This window comes from Mobula hypostoma, chromosome 12 (genome assembly GCF_963921235.1).
Source record: "Mobula hypostoma chromosome 12, sMobHyp1.1, whole genome shotgun sequence".
Taxonomy (NCBI): Eukaryota; Metazoa; Chordata; class Chondrichthyes; order Myliobatiformes; family Myliobatidae; genus Mobula; species Mobula hypostoma.
In genome coordinates this window covers 101,397,799-101,415,926 of record NC_086108.1, presented here as the reverse complement: position 1 = coordinate 101,415,926, position 18,128 = coordinate 101,397,799, and the positions used below count along the sequence as shown (strand labels likewise).

Below are 18,128 nucleotides of genomic sequence, written 5' to 3'. Positions count from 1 at the left end.
CCTGACACACACCGACCTCTGGCATATGGCTAGTGTCTTCCACAATAAAGACTGAAGTGAAGTATTTATTGAGTTCATCTGCTACTTCTTTGTTCCCCCGTTATATGACTGAAAAAGATTTTTGGCATCCTGTTTTATATTATTGGCTTTCTTGCCCTCATATTTCATCTTTTTCCTTCATATAGCTTTTTTAGTTGCTTTTTGTTGGATTTTAAAAGCTTCCCAACAACATCCCAGTCACTTTAGCTACCTTGTCTGCCCTTTCCTTTGCTTTTATGCTGTCCTTAACTTCCCTTGTCAGCCACGATTGCCTACCCCTGCCATTTGAGTACAACTTCTTCTGTGGGAGATATCCATCCTGCACCTTGTGAACTATTCTCAGAAACTTCTGGTCAAGCTCTGTAATTCCCTTTATTCCATTGTGATAATGATACAGGTAACTTATGCTTCTGCCTCGCATATTGTAGTATGAATTAAAGTCCAGAACGAGGGGTCGCAGTTTGAAGATAGAGGGGAAGCCTTTTAGGACCGAGATTAGGAAAAACTTCTTCACACAGAGAGTGGTGAATCTGTGGAATTCTCTGCCACAGGAAACTGTTGAGGCCAGTTCATTGGCTATGTTTAAGAGGGAGTTAGATATAGCCCTTGTGGCTACAGGGGTCAGGGGGTATGGAGGGAAGGCTGGGGCGGGGTTCTGAGTTGGATGATCAGCCATGATCATAATAAATGGTGGTGCAGGCTTGAAGGGCCGAATGGCCTACTCCTGCACCTATTTTCTATGTTTCTATGTTTCTATATTAAGATTACTGCCTCCTTAGGGTTCCTTTACATTAAGTTCTCTAAAAAGATTTGGATGATCTCATACTGTTAGCCCAGTTGTTAACCGTGTGATTATTTGGTGTTGGTTACCTGTCTTTGCTGAGAGCTGTTCTAGATCCTTGGCTGCCTCTGGCCCTAATGCAATGGTGTGGATTATGGCTCTGCTTTGTTCTACCTCTGTGAAGCAAGTGTTAATACTGTCGTCCTCTCCGTCCGTAAGCAAAATAATTTCATCACCTCTAGTATCACCATCATCGCCACGAAGTACCTGAAAGACAATGAGTTGTCACCAATTTGGGTAAAATGTAATCCCTGAAAGGAATGTGTTCATGAAGTTTTCCAGACCTACCTGAAAGCCAGATCGAACCCCCGCACAGATTCTCGTTCCCCCTTCAGCAGACGTTGGTAACAGAAGTACAAGGTCCTTCCTCGCACTAGGATTATCAATCTTTTTTAACTGTGTTTTAATGCTTGCATCAGAGTTAAAAGTGACAATTCCAACTTGTGATCCTTTTTCAATGATGTGCAGCAAGAATATCTCAGCAGCTTGTCGAAGCCTGACAATGCGATTCCCCTGTTCACCAACATAAAGTACAAAGTGTGATGTAAGATTAATCTCAGCCCCATTTAATGGACCAGACAGTGCTGGATACAACTGAATCAAAATGCCTTTAGATGTAAACCATGAAACATAGAAACATAGAAAATAGGTGCAGGAGTAGGCCATTCGGCCCTTCGAGCCTGCACCACCATTCAGTACGATCATGGCTGATCATCCAACTCAGAACCCTGTACCTGCCTTCTCTCCATACCCCCTGATCCCTTTAGCCACAAGGGCCTTATCTAACTCCATCTTAAATATTGCCAATGAACTGGCCCCTGACTGTTCCATGACCTTAGGAACATACCACGCCATGGCTGCCACCACTGCCCTTGCAGTGAACACACAGAGTTGAGGAAAAGGTAAAATTTTACCTTGACTTACCTCATTGCTACCCACCCTCCTCACTGAATCCTGGTGTTCACCAAAGCCAGCACTTTAACATACTGACCACACTTGGTGAGATCTCCACAACTACACGCTGAAAGGCTGACAAGCAAACACAGAAAGCTGTCCATTCCATCTCAGCTTCCAGTTGAGGGATCAGGTTGGGTAAATTCACGCGTGTAGCTGTTTGAAATGTGTCCTCAGCATAATAAAGATGGCCACACTGTCCTAAGAATCTAATTGTTTTGAGTCTCTGTATTACTAATGGTTGGTTAAGTAAAAATTGGATTTTCTTCATTTATACAACTCTATTCTACCATTGTCTACCCACTTAAATATAAAACCTCACTGACTGTTTAGGACCAAGAGATTGTCCATGCATTAGGGTTAGTGTTCCGTGCATTCACTGAGTGGTACCAAGGATTATGGATTTAAGAAATTAAGGGCAGGAAGCTCATGTAATAAGATAGTAAAGCTGTCGAATTGATCATTTACACAAAACAGCTAAAGCTCACCCCATCACTGAGTGAATGTCGTCTCTTAGTCCAACAGGAATGTTAAACCCACTTCAACATTTTGCATAAATTTGAAACAAATGGTGACCATATGTTTGTTTCTACTCACATACAGTAAATGAAAATGAAATATTATAGACAAAAAATTGCACAGTTCCCACTCTGAGGCCTCTTTTCAAGGATCAAAGTTAAACTTTAATTGCCATATACATTTACGTATCTTAGGAGTTTGCTGTAGTGTGTTGCTCAGGGCACAAAATGCAACAAAAAACAACATTCAACAATATAACAAATAAAGAGTTATATAAAGCAAAGAATTATATATAAGAATGCTAATGAAGTTAGAGTTTAAAAGATGGGAATGGAATAAAATATGCATAAATAAATAAATATCAGAATGCATTCACAATGTCACTCTCTTGTTACCCTATCTACACAATTCATCGAATGGTCTGATCATAATAGACCTTACCCCATCCATGCTTCCTGAAACATCAAGGACTAAGCAAAGCACACGGTCCTTGGCCTGTAGAAGTGTGAACGTTGGGATGGTTGAACCAGTGTAAGGCAGAGAAATGTTTCTGAAATCTTCCGAGTGACTGATCACATCCCAAGTGCTCCTGTAATTACACATAGTGTTCTGCATGTTGGGTGCTTCGGTATTGTGGGTCTTGTCAGTGCAGAATTTGACCACCTAGAAAATGTATAATGTGTTAAACAGATGAGTAGCTGAAAGGAAGTCCTTATCCAGAAGGTTACAACTGATTTCAAAGACTTATTTCAAAGACCAGCCAGGGATTATTCCCATTTTAGACCTGATAGTTACTCTTCAATCAACATCACAAACAACAGGTCACCTGGTTAAAGACTGAAATGTGCCCTTTGACCTTTCCTGTCCATGCAGGGATCTTTGCCCTTTTACACTGATCCCATTTTCCCTTGTCTGAACCATATTTTATTTGCCTTTCTTTCAGTGTCTAGCATTGAGTGTATTTAAAGTGGAGGCTGATAGGTATTTAATTAGTAAGGGCATCAAAGCTTATCGGGAGAAGGCATGTGAATAGGGTTGAAAGGGAAAATTAATCAGCCATGATCAAATGGCAGAGCAGACTTGATCGGCTAAATGACCTAATTCTGCTCCTATGTCTTATAGTCTTATGGTCTTATCAGATTTCCCAAAATGTTCAGGAGTGTGAGTCAGGGAATATCCTCTTGGGATGCGATAGATGCTGTTGTTAGGGGTTCTGACCTACCCTGTTCAGTTTGAAATGTTAATTATTAGTCCATGGCTGGATGATAATCAGGAGTGCTTTGATGGCTGATAGATAGAGTCACGTTGAACATTGCCATTCAGAGAGGAGAGGTTGGGGCATTTGAGGTCTGATGTACATAGAACTGGCCCAGATAGGAGGCTGGATTACTCTGGGCTGGATCTGAAGAGCTTGGGAGCAGCTTCGGGCTCGGCAGAGAAATCTGGGCCCAGAGCCCTTCACAGTAGCTGGGTCCTAGCGTGAGGTACAATCCGCTGTTTAGACATCTTAAACATCAGATGACAGGCAATTTCGTTCACTCTCTGTGATGGTCATTCCTCTCTCCATGGCATTGAGGCTATGAAGACTGCTATGCTAATATGATGAGCTACTAAGCGAGGCTTTAGGCCTACTTCGGGCTGCTCCAGTGTTTGGATCTGAGGACTCAATTTGGTTTGGAATGTTGCTTCAATTGTTTGCATGATTTGTACTTTTTCCTCTTGCGCTAAAGGCGTTAGTCTTTAATTTTACTTTTTCTTTAACTGGGTTCTTTCAGGTTTTTTTGCTTTGTGGCTCCCTGTAGGCAAACAAATCTCAAGGTTGTATAATATATACATCCTTTGATAATAAATTTGCTTTGAATCTTTGAAATTTTGAATCATCAGCAATAAACAGGAGGATTCCCCCCTCCTTCTTTCTTTCTCCCTAGGCCTCCCATCCCATGATCCTCTTATATCCCTTTTGCAAATCAACTTTCCAGCTCTTGGCTGCATCCCTCCCCCTCCTGTCTTCTCCTGTCATTTTGGATCTCCCCCTCCCCCTTCCACTTTCAAATCTCTTACTAGCTCTTCCTTCAGTTAGTCCTGACGAAGGGTCTCAGCCCGAAACGTCGACTGTACCTCTTCCTAGAGATGCTGCCTGGCCTACTGCGTTCACCAGCAATTTTTATGTGTGTTGCTTGAAATTCCAGCATCTGCAGATTTCCTCGTGTTTGCGCTAGCAAATTTCTGACTGGTTGCATCACCGCCTGGTATGGAGGTACCAATGCACAGGATTGGAGAAAAGTGCAGAGAGTTATGGGCTCAGCCAGCTCCATCCTGGGCACTAGCCTCCTCAACAGTACAGGAAGTCCAGGTACCACCTCTAGAGAGCCACCTCACATGCGAAGTGTTAATTCCAGACCAAACTTGAATCACAGAGGGATGCTCGACAGATGTGGAAAGGCTTGAACGCTATCACCTTCTACAAAGTAAAACCCAGCGAAATATGTGACAAAAAATGAGAGTTCCAGATGAGAGTTCATTTTATGTTCACTATGTGTGACAGAACATGGAGGCATCTTCAACAACTTCCGCAGTCCCCGATGACCCTGTGATTTCAGTCTTTGAGGACGACATAAGAATTTCCTTAAGGAGGGTGAACCCACGGAGAGCATTTGGCCCAGGTGGTATACTTGGACAAGAACTGAAGACCTGTGCTAATCAACTGGCTGGAGTGTTTACTGATATCTTTAACCTCTCACTATGGAAGTCTGAGATACCCTCCTTTTTCAAGCAGACTTCAAATTTACTGATGCTAAGAAGAACACAGCAACCTGTCTCAATGACTATTGTCCAGTACGTCCACTGTGATGGAATGCTTTGAGAGTTTGATGAAGCACATCAACTCCTGCCTGAGAAACAGCTTGGATCCACTCCAATTTGTTTACTGTCACAACAGGGCCGGAGCAGATGCCATTTCATGGGCACTGCATTTAACCCTGGAACATCTGGATGGTGAAGGTGCATACACCAGGATGCTCTCCATTGACCAGAGCTCTGCAGTCAACATTATCTCCCCTTCAAAGCTAATCAATAAGCTCCAAGACCTTTGCCTCAATACTTTTTTGAGCAACTGGATCCTTGATTTCCTCACTTGCAGATTTCAGTCCATTGGTCATAACACCACTTCCACAATCACCATGAGCACAAGTGTACCACAGAGTTTGTGCTTACCCCTTGCTCTACTCACTTTATACTTATGACTGTGAGGCTAAGTACAGCTCCAATGCCATATTAAGTTTGCTGACAACACCACTGCTGTTGGCCAAATCAAAGGGGGTGACAAATCAGAATATAAGAGGGAGATTGAAATTTTGGATGAATAGTGGTGCCACAACAACAAACACTCACACAACATCAGCAAAACCGAAGAGTTGGTTATTGAATACAGGAGGAGGAAACCTGAGGTCTATGAGCCGGTCATCATCAGGGAATCAGTAGTGGAGAGGGTCAGTAACTTTAAATTGATTGGCGTTATCATTTCAGAGGATCTGCCCTGAGTTCAGCACATCACTGTCATTACAAAGCAGGCACAGCAGCACCTTGGCTTTCCTCGAAGTTTGTGAAGATTCAGCATGTCATAGAAACATAGAACATAGAAAACCTGCAGCACAACACAAAGCTGTGCCGAACATGTCCCTACCTTAGAACTACCTAGGCTTAACCATAGCCCTCTATTTTTCTAAGCTCCATGTACCCATTGAGGGGTCTCTTAAAAGACCCTATCGTTTCTACCTCCACCACTGTTGTCGGCAGCCCATTCCATGCACTCACCACTCTCTGTGTAAAAAACTTACCCCTGACATCTCTGTACCTGCTTCCAAGCACCTTAAAACCATGCCCTCTCGTGCTAGCCATTTCAGCCCTGGGAAAAAGCCTCTGACTATCCACAAGATCAATGCCTCTCATTATCTTTTACACCTCTATCAGGTCACCTCTCATCCTCCGTCGCTCCAAGGAGAAAAGGCTGAGTTCCCTCAGTCTATTCTCATAAGGCATGCTCCCCAATCCAGGCAACTTCCTTATAAATCTCCTCTGCACCCTTTCTATGGTTTCCACGTCCTTCCTGTAGTGAGGCGACCAGATTTGAGCACAGTACTCCAAGTGGGGTCTGACCAGGGTCCTATAGAACTGCAACATAACCTCTTGGCTCTTAAACTCAATCCCATGCTTGATGAAGGCCAATGCACCATATGCATAGCAGCTTTGAGTGTCCAAAGGACTTGGACCCCAAGATTCCTCTGATCTTCCACACTGCAAAGAGTCTTGCCATTAATACTATATTCTGCCATCATATTTGACCCACCAAAATGAACCACTTCACACTTACATGGGTTGAACTCCATCTGCCACTTCTCAGCCCAGTTTTGCATCCTATCAATATCCCGCTGCAACCTCTGTCAGCCCTCCACACTATACACACTGGTCACCGGCCTCCATGCAGAATATGACCCATCTACAGTCACTCTTTGCCTTCAGTGGGCAATCCAATCCTGGATCCACAAAGCAAGGTCCCTTTGGATTCCATGCCTCCTTACATTCTCAATAAGGCTTGCATGGGATACCTTATCAAATGCCTTGTTGAAACCCCTATCCACTACATCTACTGCTCTACCTTCATCAATGTGTTTAGTCACATCCTCAAAAAATTCAATCAGGCTCGTAAGGCATGACCTGTCTTTGACAAAGCCATGCTGACTATTCCTAATCCTATTACGCCTCTCCAAATATTCATAAATCCTGCCTCTCAAGATTTTCTCCATCAACTTACCAACCACTGAAGTAAGATTCACTGATCTATAATTTCCAGAGCTATCCCTACTCCCTTTCTTGAATAAGAGAACAACATCTGCATCCCTCCAATCCTCCGGAACCTCTTTTGTCCTCATTGATGATGCAAAGATCATCACCAGAGGCTCAGCAATCTCCTCCCTCACTTCCTACAGTAGCCTAGGGTACATGCTATCCATTCCCAGTGACTCATCCAACTTGATGCATTCCAAAAGCTCCAGAAAATCCTCTTCCTTAATATCTACATGCTCAAGCTTTTCAGTCTGCTGCAAGTCATCTCTACAATCACCAAGATCCTTTTCCATAGTGAATACTGAAGCAAAGTTTTTATCGGTGGGAGGAGAAGATGGCGACGCGACACAGCTTGCAGCGGCCACTCCAGTGGTGATGTCTGTTATTTGTTAAGTAGAGTGCTGTGCACAATCCTGATTTGATGGAGACGGACGTGAGAGCACGGAGGAACAGCTGGTGAAACTTCTGAAGTGCGTGCTTCACTGCTGCTGATACTGTGTGGTCCAGGATCTCTGGAGGAGAAGGCCCCGAGTCCTCGGCTTTGCTAGTTGCTCGGCGGGCAGGGTTGAAGCTCTCGGCAGAGGATGGTGCTCGGAGAGGCTGTGTCAGAGGGGCTGGCTGGAGGCTCGAAGTTTTCAGACGGACTCGGAGTCCGCTGCGGTTGGGTGCTTCCAATGATGCTTGGAGGTTCATGACAGGGAGAGTTTCTCCCTTCAGCCACCTGCATGAGATGATGGGTCCATCGGGACTTTGAGACCATTTTTATCGTGCCCATGGTCCGCTCTTTATCAAATTATGGTATTGCTTTGCGCTGTTGTAACTATATGTTATAATTATGTGGTTTTGTCAGTTTTAGTCTTGGTTTGTCCTGTGTTTTCTTGTGATATCATTCTGGAGGAACATTTTATGATTTTTTAATGCATGCATTTCTAAATGACAATAAACGAGGACTGAGTGCCCTCATAATCTAAGTACATAAAACTTTAATAAACTTCTCTAGATGGACGGTGGAGGGTATACTGACTGGTTGCATCATGGTGTAGTATAGAAACACCAATGCCCTTGAATGGAAAGGCCTACAAAAATAATGGGTCCAGCCCAGTCCATCTCAGGTAAAATCCTCCACACCATTGAGCACATCTACAAGGAGCACTGTCGCAAGAAAGCAGCATCCACAATCAAGAATCCCCACCATCCAGGCCCTGCTCCCTTCATGCCGTAGCCATCAGGTAGGAGATGTAAGAACTGTAAGTCCCACAACACCAGGTCCAAGAACAGTTATTCCCTTCAACCATGAATCTCCTAAAACAGAGTGAGTAAATTCACTCACTCAACACTGAACTGATTCCACAACCTATGGACTCACTTTTAAGGATTCTACAACTCTTGTTCTCAATATTAATTAATTAATTTGTTTATTTATTTCTTGTTTTTTCTTTTTTACCTTTGCACAATTTGATGTCTTGTTCTTATTGGTTGTCTGTCCATCTTTGCGTGTAGATTGTCATTGATACTATTGTGTTTCTTCGTATTTACTATGAATGCCCACAAGGAAAATCATCTGAGGGTGGTGACATGTAGGTATATTTTTAATAAGTCTCCTTTGTCTTTGAACTCTGGATAGAGGACATCTTTAGAGAGCGGTGCCTCAAGAGGGTGACCCCCATCTTTAAGAACCCTCACAATCTGGAACATGCCCTCTTCTCATTATTACCATCCAGCTGGAGGCACAGGAGCCTGAAGAACCACACTCAATGTTTCTGAATGTTTCATGAACTCATTAACACTACCTCACTATTTTGATTTTTTTTCTATATTTTTTATATATTGCAATGCACTGCTGCTGCAAAACAACAAATTTCATAGCATATGTCAGTGCTAATAGTCTCTATCCTCAGCTCTGCCCTGTCCCACTTTTAAAATTGTGTCTCGTGACAAGACGCTGCTTATCGACATCAGAGCAGTGTCTAATTTAATCATCCCCCAGAAGCTGGTGAGTAAACTGTCCTCATAGGGTCTCAGCATTTCTCTGTAACTGGATCTTGGAGTTCTTGACACAAAGATCACAGACAGTCTGTGTTGGCAGCAACACCTCTAGCCCTATCACACTGAGCACTGGCGCCAACACCCATCCACGTGGCTGCATGCTCAACCCTCTGCTGTTCACACTGCTAATATTTACAGGAGCATCTTCGAGAGTACCGTGAAAAGATACATCACCATCTGGTATGGATTTGCAAGGCACTTCAACACAAGACCCTACAAAGGATTGTGAGGACTACTGAGATCATTGAGGTCTCTCTTCCACCCAACTGAGATACTTATCTGAAATGCTGTATACGCAGAGCTCTTAGCATTGTCAGGGATCCCTCTCACCTATCCCATCATCTCTCTGACCCCTACCGTCAGGCACAAATTAGGACAGCAACTGTTAGGATGGGGAACAGCTTCACCCCCCAGGCTGTGAGATGACTGAACTCCCTACTACCAACCAAGTCTCTTCACATATAACACCTCAGTAGCATTAGGCCGCTTATACTGTATGTGACTTGTGTTGTAAATGCATTTTATGCCAGATGTCAATCACCTGGAATATATTTTGGTGTTTGTTAATTTATTTGTGGTAATATTACTTTGTGTGTTCTGTGTGGGCTATATGTAGTGTGTGGTTGAATGTGGAGGAATATGGTTCAGTTTAGCGAGGTATACACGTGTACAGTTCAGTGACAATAAACTTTAAATTGAAGCAATAAACCTGATTCTGAAGCAGCTGAACTCAGGCTGGCCTGGGATATTGCCTTAACAATGTCCTGCAGTGATCAACTGTAACTCTACTTACATTCTCCAATCCTTGATTATACATTATTGAAGATGATGCATCCTGGTTCTTCTCTGGATAAAATGTACAATATCCATCTGGCAATCCTGTCTTTTTATTAACGGTACAGTCTAAACAGTCACCGCTACTACAATCTTTAATAACTCCTTTTATCACCTTTGAACACCTGAAAGACCAATGACAAAAATAAATCAGATTTGTTTCTGAGTGACATTTCTATAACTAACCATTGAGTAATTGTGTGCCAGCTTTATTAGAAGAGCCCGAGAATTGGACTTTCCCTCAGTTGGGAGGTATACATCGAACACAGAAGAGCTCAGCACAGGAACAGGCACTTCAGCCCACATTGTCACTGCCAAACATGATGCCAAATTAAACAAATCCCATCTGTCTGCACATGATCTCTACCCCCTTCATTGGCTGCATGTCCAAATGCCTCTCCAATTCACTATTGTATCTGCTTCTACCAGCTTGCCAACAGAATATACCAGGCACCTACCATTCTCTTCGTTAAAAGCATCTTAGTTCTCACATTTCCTGTGAACTTTCTCTTTCTAACATTAAAACTATGCTCTGTTATTTGACATTTTCACCCTGGGGAAAAAAACTAACAATTTACGTTATCTATGCAACACACACACATAAAATGCTGGAGGAGCTCAGCAGGTCAGGCAGCATCTATGAAGGGATATAAACAGTCGACATTTTGGGCCAAGACCCTTAATGATATCCAGTAAAGGTGTCCCTACTGCCATGATGAGGATAAACTCAGGTTGGAGGAGCAATACCTCATATACTGTCTGGGTAGTCTCCAGCCCCTGGGCATGAACATTAAATTCTCCAACTTCCGGTAGTTCCTTCCCCCTTCCTTCCCCCATCCCAGTTTCACTCTGCCCCTGTCTCCAGCTGCCTATCACCTCCCTCATGGTTCCACCTCCTTCTACTACCCATTGTGCTTTCCCCTATTCCTTCTTCACCTATCCTGCCTATGCTGAGTTCCTCCAACATGTTGTGAGTGTTGTTTTGTCCCATAACACCATGAGGTGATAAGACCTTAAAACCTTGGAACAGAATTAGGCCTATGGCCTATCAAGTCTGCTCCAGTTTTCTAATCTGTCTGATTTATTATCCCTCTCAACCCCATTCTCCTACCTTCTCCCCATAACTTTTGATGTTCTTACTGATCAAGAACCTATTAACTTTTTAAACATACCCAATGACTTCGCCTTCACAGATGCCTGTGGCAACAAATTCCACAGATTCACTATCCTTTGGCTAAAGAAATTGCAATTCCTCTCTGTCCTAAAGGGACATTCTAATTTCATGTTTTTGAATCAAAAATCTATCAATCTCCATTTAAATATTCCCAATGATTTGGCCTCCACAGCTGTCTGTGGCAATTAAGGCCTGAAATTTAAACTATTTATTTTTCTCCACAGATGCTACCTAACCTTTTTAGATCCTCCAGCATCTTGTGGGTGTCCAGACTTCCAGCATCTGCAGGATATCTTGTGTAACCTATCTATGCAGCTTATGGTTTTATAAACTTTTATCTGGTCAACTCCAGAAAAAAAATCACAAGTTTTCCAGCCTACACGTTTAGCTGATTTGGGCAACGACCTGATTAACTTCTTCAACACTCTCTCCAAATCCTCCACACCCTTCCTTAAATGTGATGACCAGAACTGCACACAGTATTCCCAATGTGACCTAACCAAGCATTTATACAGCTAGAACATGACTTCCCACCGAGTAAAAGGTAGAACCATTCAAGGACGAGGAAGAGAGATTATGCTAGGAGTCAGAGGAATTTGGGAAGGTACTAAATGAATACTATGATGGTGTCCAGCATGGAGAATAACATGGAAGACCATGAGATCAGTGCAGGGCATGTTGGTATTAAGAGAAGGTTGATGTCAAGATGCACAACGTGTTAGGTCTCTTGAAGAACATTAAGCTGGATAAATCCGCAGGGATGAAATCTAAACTAGACTATTGACAGAGGCAAGAAAGGAGATTGCTGTGTCCTTAGTGGAGATCTTGTCCAAGTAATTTATATAGATCATAAATGATGAACGTCCCAACATTGATCCCTGCAGAACACCTCTAATCACAGACTTCCAATCAGTGGAACTTGTGGTCCATGTAGACAGAATTTATTGTCCTACCATCATCAGTCCCATGTGCCTTAACCTTTTGGATCAGCCTACCATGAAACTCCAGAGCAACATCTGCAGAATCTCTTGTGTTGCTGATGTACTAAAATCCATGCTGACAACATTCCCTGGGCCACCCTCATCAATCACCTTTGCCACCTCCTCAAAGAACTCAGCCAATTTCATAAGACATGGCCTGCCCTGAACAAATTCATGCAGACTATCCAAATAAATCCTCATTTTCCAATAGGAATAAATCCTATACCTAAGAATTCTCTCCAATAGCTTGCCCTACATTGATGTGAGACTCACCTGCTTGTACTTTGCCAGATCACTGATTGCTATTCATAAGCAAAGGCTCAACAATGACTATTCTCCAGTTTTATGGGACATCACATATGGCTGGAAAGTATACAAACATCTTGTTCAAGGCCGCAGCATTCTTCTTTCTTGCCCCTGTTAATAATCCAGGATAGATCCCATCTCTGGGAATTTATCCACCTTAATGTTCCTCAAGAGACCTAACACCCCATGGTTCTTCATATCAACATGCTCTGAAATATTAACATACCTCGCTCTGATCTCACTGTCTTCCATGTCCTTTTCCTAACTGGTTACCAATGCAAAGTACTCATTTAGTACCACACCAGCTTCCTCTGGCTCTTGGCATAGAGGTTTTCCTTTGTCCTTGAATGGTCCTACCTTCTACCTAGTATTCCTCTCTCTTTTACGGTATGCATATACAGTACAGACATTCCTTCTGTTACATCAGGGACTAACTATGTTGTAGGAAACTGGTTTGCAATCATTAATAAAAGCCTTATTAATGTGTGCACATCTACAATCCAATAGAAAGTTCTGGTCAATTTGTGCTCCACAGCTAGATACCTCAACACAGTCATAATTACAGCATAAACACAAGAGATTCTGCTGATGCTGGAAATCCAAAGTAACACAAACATGCTGGACAAATACTTTATACTTTATTGTCGCCAAACAATTGGTACTAGAACGTACAATCATCACAGTGATATTTGATTCTGTGCTTCACACTCACTGGATTGCAAATATTAAATATTAAAGATATTAAAAATAGTTAAAATTAGTAAATACTAAAAATTTAAATTATAAATCATAAATAGAAAATAGAAAAATGGGAAGTAAAGTAGTGCAAAAAAAACAGTCAGGATCCATTCAGCAGTCTTATCACATGAAGGGTTTCAGCCTGAAAAATCGACTGTTTATTTTTCTTCACAGATGCTGCCTGACCAGCTGAGTTCCTCTCACATTATGTGTGAAGTAACATCAGTTAATATTCTAGTAATATTAATAGGTTGGGAAGAATTTCAACACCTTGGTTGTCAGTTGCTATCAAAATTAAGTGTTTCTTATCCATAAGCCATTAAAAAACACAGATTAAATCTGCAATAAATTAACCAGTGCCAGAAATTCTCAAAAGGTCCATCAGCATTGTAGAGAAGGACACCTGGTTAACCGTGAAATTATATCAGCACTGGGAAATGATAACTATTTAAAAAAATGATGCAAAATTAGCTGGGTTGGAGAAGGATGGAGGTAAATTGACTATGATATGCAAAAAAAAAACTGAAGTTCCTCACCTTGTTGCCTCAATGATTCCATCATTAGATCTGTAAAAGGGCACCTGATCATCATATTCATTAAATACGCCCCACTGGAGATGGGCCCATTCATGAACAAACAATTGTTCTGTAGGAAAGGAAGTGTATTTTTTCAATACAATGCAATAATTTTTTTTTAAATTTTATTTTGAGATACTGCACAGTAACAGGCTTTTCTGACACAACTGTACCCATGCAACCAATTAACCTACTAACCCACACACCTTTCCTCCAAGAGGACCACAACCCTCTCATTGGGCTTTGAGGCTGGCATGCCTCAATGACGCAGAAAGCTATGCTGGATGGAGTCGGGGCTTCATGCTTTAGCTCTTGGTAGATTCACCCAGGCCAAGCAGGTCAGATTAAGAATGGTCCCAGTTTTGGGGGTTCAGCTCAGGGCTAACAACCCTGACTGGTAAAACAAAATTGTTACAGAAACATCTGACTGTGATAGTATTCCAGAGTCTCCACCTGGGATTTGTATGATTGACAATACTGAAAACCAAAAGGAAGCTACTGACATGAAGAAGGAACCCCCGAACAATAACAGAAATGGAGGACGTTCATTGCTTCCCAAAACACCTGTGGCATAATAGGTAGTTAAAAAAAAATTAAACCACACATCTTTGGAATGTGGTAGGAAACCGCAGCACCGGAGGAAAACCATGCAGTCACGGGAAGAGCTACAAATTCCTTACAGACAGTGGCAGGATTTAGTAAGGGGTTAACATTAGCTTACTCCGAAATATCCTATCCTAAAGTTTGCTAACACTAGGGTGCTAATCTGCTGGAAAAAGATCTCAAATAGTTGTGTAAAAACTGAAAACCATTTCCACTCACTGTCAGTCTCATCCATTCTCTGATGATAAAGATAAAGATCAGCTTCATTTATCACCTGTACTTTGAAACATAGAGTGAAATGTGTCATTTTGCTTCATCTGAAGATGTGCTGGGGCAGCTCACATGTCTCACCGTGCTTCCAGCACCAATATGGCATGGCTACAACTCACTAACCCCGACTGTACTTCTTTGGAATGAGGAAGGAAATTGGAGAAGCAGAGGAAACCCAGGCAGTCTTGGGGAGAATGTACAAACTCCCCACAGACAGCAGAAAAATTGAACCTGGTTCACTGGCATTACAATAGAGTGACATGCAGATTGTTAACACTTTTCACAATGTTTAGCTATTGGTATGATATTTCTCCTATCTCTTATTTCTATAACATAGAAAAAGGACATTTTACCCGTTGTGTCTATGCCAGGTCTCAGATGAACACGATCAGTATTTCCCCATTCCCAATCCAATTGTCACATAATAAATATGTGACATGATTAAATATTCCCGTTTCAGCTTGATACAGCTATAAAACACAACTGCTTCCAAGGTCAGTACAGTCAACAAAGATGTCTTAATGCATTTAAACGAACTATCGCTGCTTAAAACTGACAGAAACAACACCGATTGTGGTTGGAAGCACCCACATAGGTTACCTCGGAGGAAGCGCGGATGCTGAGCAGGGTTACAAGTGCGCTTAAGGAAAAGGGGTCTTAAACTCCCTATACCAACTACCTTGCTGGCAAACATGCAGTCTCTGGTGAATAAAGTCGATGATCTCAGACCAAGGGTGCTGAATCAAGGGACATTAGGACCATGTGTGTCCTTTGTTCCAAGGAATCCTGGTTAACCCCTTCTGTACTCCGGATGCAATGATTCAGATCTACGGGTTTACTATTCACCGCCAGGATAGATCTATAGAGTCTCTCAAAAGCAGAAGTGGAGGAGTATGCCTCATGACCAACTCTTCTTGGTGCACAAATATATCAGTGCTGCCAGTTCTGCACAGCAGACCTGGAATATCTAGCGGTTAAGTGCCATCCTTTTTAGCTACTACGGGATTTCTCTGGGGTCGTTTTGGTAGCAGTATGCATTCCACTTCAGGCCAATGTCAAGCAGGCTTTAGGTGATCTGAGCAATGGGATCAACATGCATGAACCAGCGGAATCCAATGCCTTCACCATCGTTTTGGGGGATTTTAACCAGGCCAATCTGAAAAAAATCACTAAGCAACTACCATCAACAGATCACTTGCAATACCAGAGGAAACAACACACTGGACCATTGCTACACCACCATCAAGAATTCCTATCATCCTATTCCACGCCCTCACTTCAGGAAGTCTGATCCCCTGGCTGTCCTTCTATTCCCTGCGTATAGGCAGAGACTGAAGACTGCAGCACCAGCAGAGAGGACCAAGAAGATATGGACAAGGGAAGCACAGGAGCGCATACAGTACTGCTTTGAATCGGTGGACTGCACTGTATTCAGTGATTTATCTTTGAACCTGTATGAGTATGCTGCAGTTCTTACTGACTTCATTAAAACCTGTGTGGATGAGTGTGTGCCTACAAAAACTTACTGTACATTCCCAAACCAAAAGCCATGGATGAACCAGGAGGTATCTCGTCTGCTGAAGGCTAGATCTGTGGCATTAAAGTCTGGCAACCCAGGCCTCTATCAGAAAACCAGGTATGATTTGCAGAGGGCTATTTCAAGGGCGAAGAGACTACTTTGAATGAGGTTAGAGGTGACATCGGATGCACAGCAACTCTGACAGGGTTTGCAAGACATTTCTTCTTACAAAGTGAAACCCAATAGCATGAATGGCAGCGATGTTTCACTACCAGAGGAACTCAATGCCGTCTATGCCCGCTTTGAAATGAAGAACACAAATGTAGCTGTGAAGATCTCTGCTGAACCTGATGATCATGTGATCTCTGTCTCGGAGGCCGATGTTAGGCTGTCTTTAAAGAGAGTGAACCCTCGCAAGGCGGAAAATCCTGATGGAGTACCTGGAAAGGCTCTGAAAACCTGTTCAAACCAACCAGCCGGAGTATTCAAGGACATTTTCAACTTCTCACTGCTATGGGCAGAAGTTCCCACTTGCTTCAAAAAGGCAACAATTATACCAGTGCCTAAGAAGAATAATGTGAGCTGCCTTAATGACTATTGCCCGGTAGCACTCACATCAACAGTGATGAAATGCTTTGAGAGGTTGGTCATGACTAAACTGAACTCCTGCCTCAGCAAGGACCTGGACCCATTGCAATTTGCCTATCGCCACAATAGGTCACTGGCAGACACAATCTCAATGGCTCTCCACACGGCTTTAGACCACCTGGACAATACAAACACCTATGTCAGGATGCTGTTCATCGACTATAGCTCAGCATTTAATACCATCATTCCCACAAACTTGATTAAGAAGTTGCAGATCCTGAGCCTCTGTACCTCCCTCTGCAATTGGATCCTCAACTTCCTAACCAGAAGACCACAATCTGTGTGGATTAGTGATAGCATATCCTCCTTGCTGATGATCAACACTGGCGCACCTCAGGGGTGTGTGCTTAGCCCACTAATCTACTCTCTAAATACACATGACTGGGTGGCTAGGCATAGCTCAAATACCATCTATAAATTTGTTGATGATACAACCATTGTTGGTAGAGTCTCAGGTGGTGACGAGAGGGCGTACAGGAGTGATATATGCCAACTAGTGGACTGTTGCCACAGCAACAACCTGGCACTCTACATCAGTAAGATGAAAGAGCTGATTGCGGACTTCAGGAAGGGTAAAATGAAGGAACACATACCAATCCTCATAGAAGGATCCAAAGTCGAGAGAGTGAGAAGTTTCAAGTTCCTGGGTGTCAAGATCTCTGAGGATGTAACCTGGTCCCAACATATTGATGTAGTTATAAAGAAGGCAAGACAGCAGCTATACTTCATTAGGAATTTGAAGAGATTTGCCATGTCAACAAATACACTCAAATACTTCTATAGTTGTACCCATGGAGAGCATTCTGACAGGCTGAATCATTGTCTGGTATTGGGGGCTACTGCACAGGACCGAAAGAAGCAGCAGAGGGTTGTAAATCTAGTCAGGTTCATCTTGAAACTAGCCTACAAAGTACCCAGGACATCTTCAGGGAGCAGTGTTTCAGAAATGCAGCGTCCATTATTAAGGACCTCCAGCACCCAGGGCATGCCCTTCTCTCACTTTTAACATCAGGTAGGAAGTACAGAAGCCTGAAGGCACACACTCAGCGATTCAGGAACAGCTTCTTCCCCTCAGCCATCCGATTCCTAAATGGACATTGAATGCTTGGACACTACCTCACTTTTTTACATATACAGTATTTCTGTTATTTGCACATTTTAAAAATCTATTTAATATACACATACTGTAATTGATTTATTATTATTATTGTTATTTTTTTTCTCTCTTCTATATTATGTA

At 42.6% G+C, this 18,128-nt stretch overlaps 1 protein-coding gene across 1 annotated transcript in view; it reads right to left on the bottom strand.

Moving 5' to 3' along the window:
* Positions 1-18,128, bottom strand: part of LOC134355257 (calcium-activated chloride channel regulator 1-like) — a 91,079-nt gene that overhangs the window by 17,983 nt on the left and 54,968 nt on the right. Inside the window, exons 6-10 of the mRNA XM_063065054.1 lie at positions 13,810-13,918; positions 10,035-10,200; positions 2,795-3,016; positions 1,169-1,393; positions 910-1,087 (exon numbers count right to left, since the gene is read on the bottom strand). Of these exons, the coding sequence (XP_062921124.1) occupies positions 910-1,087; positions 1,169-1,393; positions 2,795-3,016; positions 10,035-10,200; positions 13,810-13,918 (900 nt within the window). The remainder of the gene's footprint in view (positions 1-909; positions 1,088-1,168; positions 1,394-2,794; positions 3,017-10,034; positions 10,201-13,809; positions 13,919-18,128) is intronic.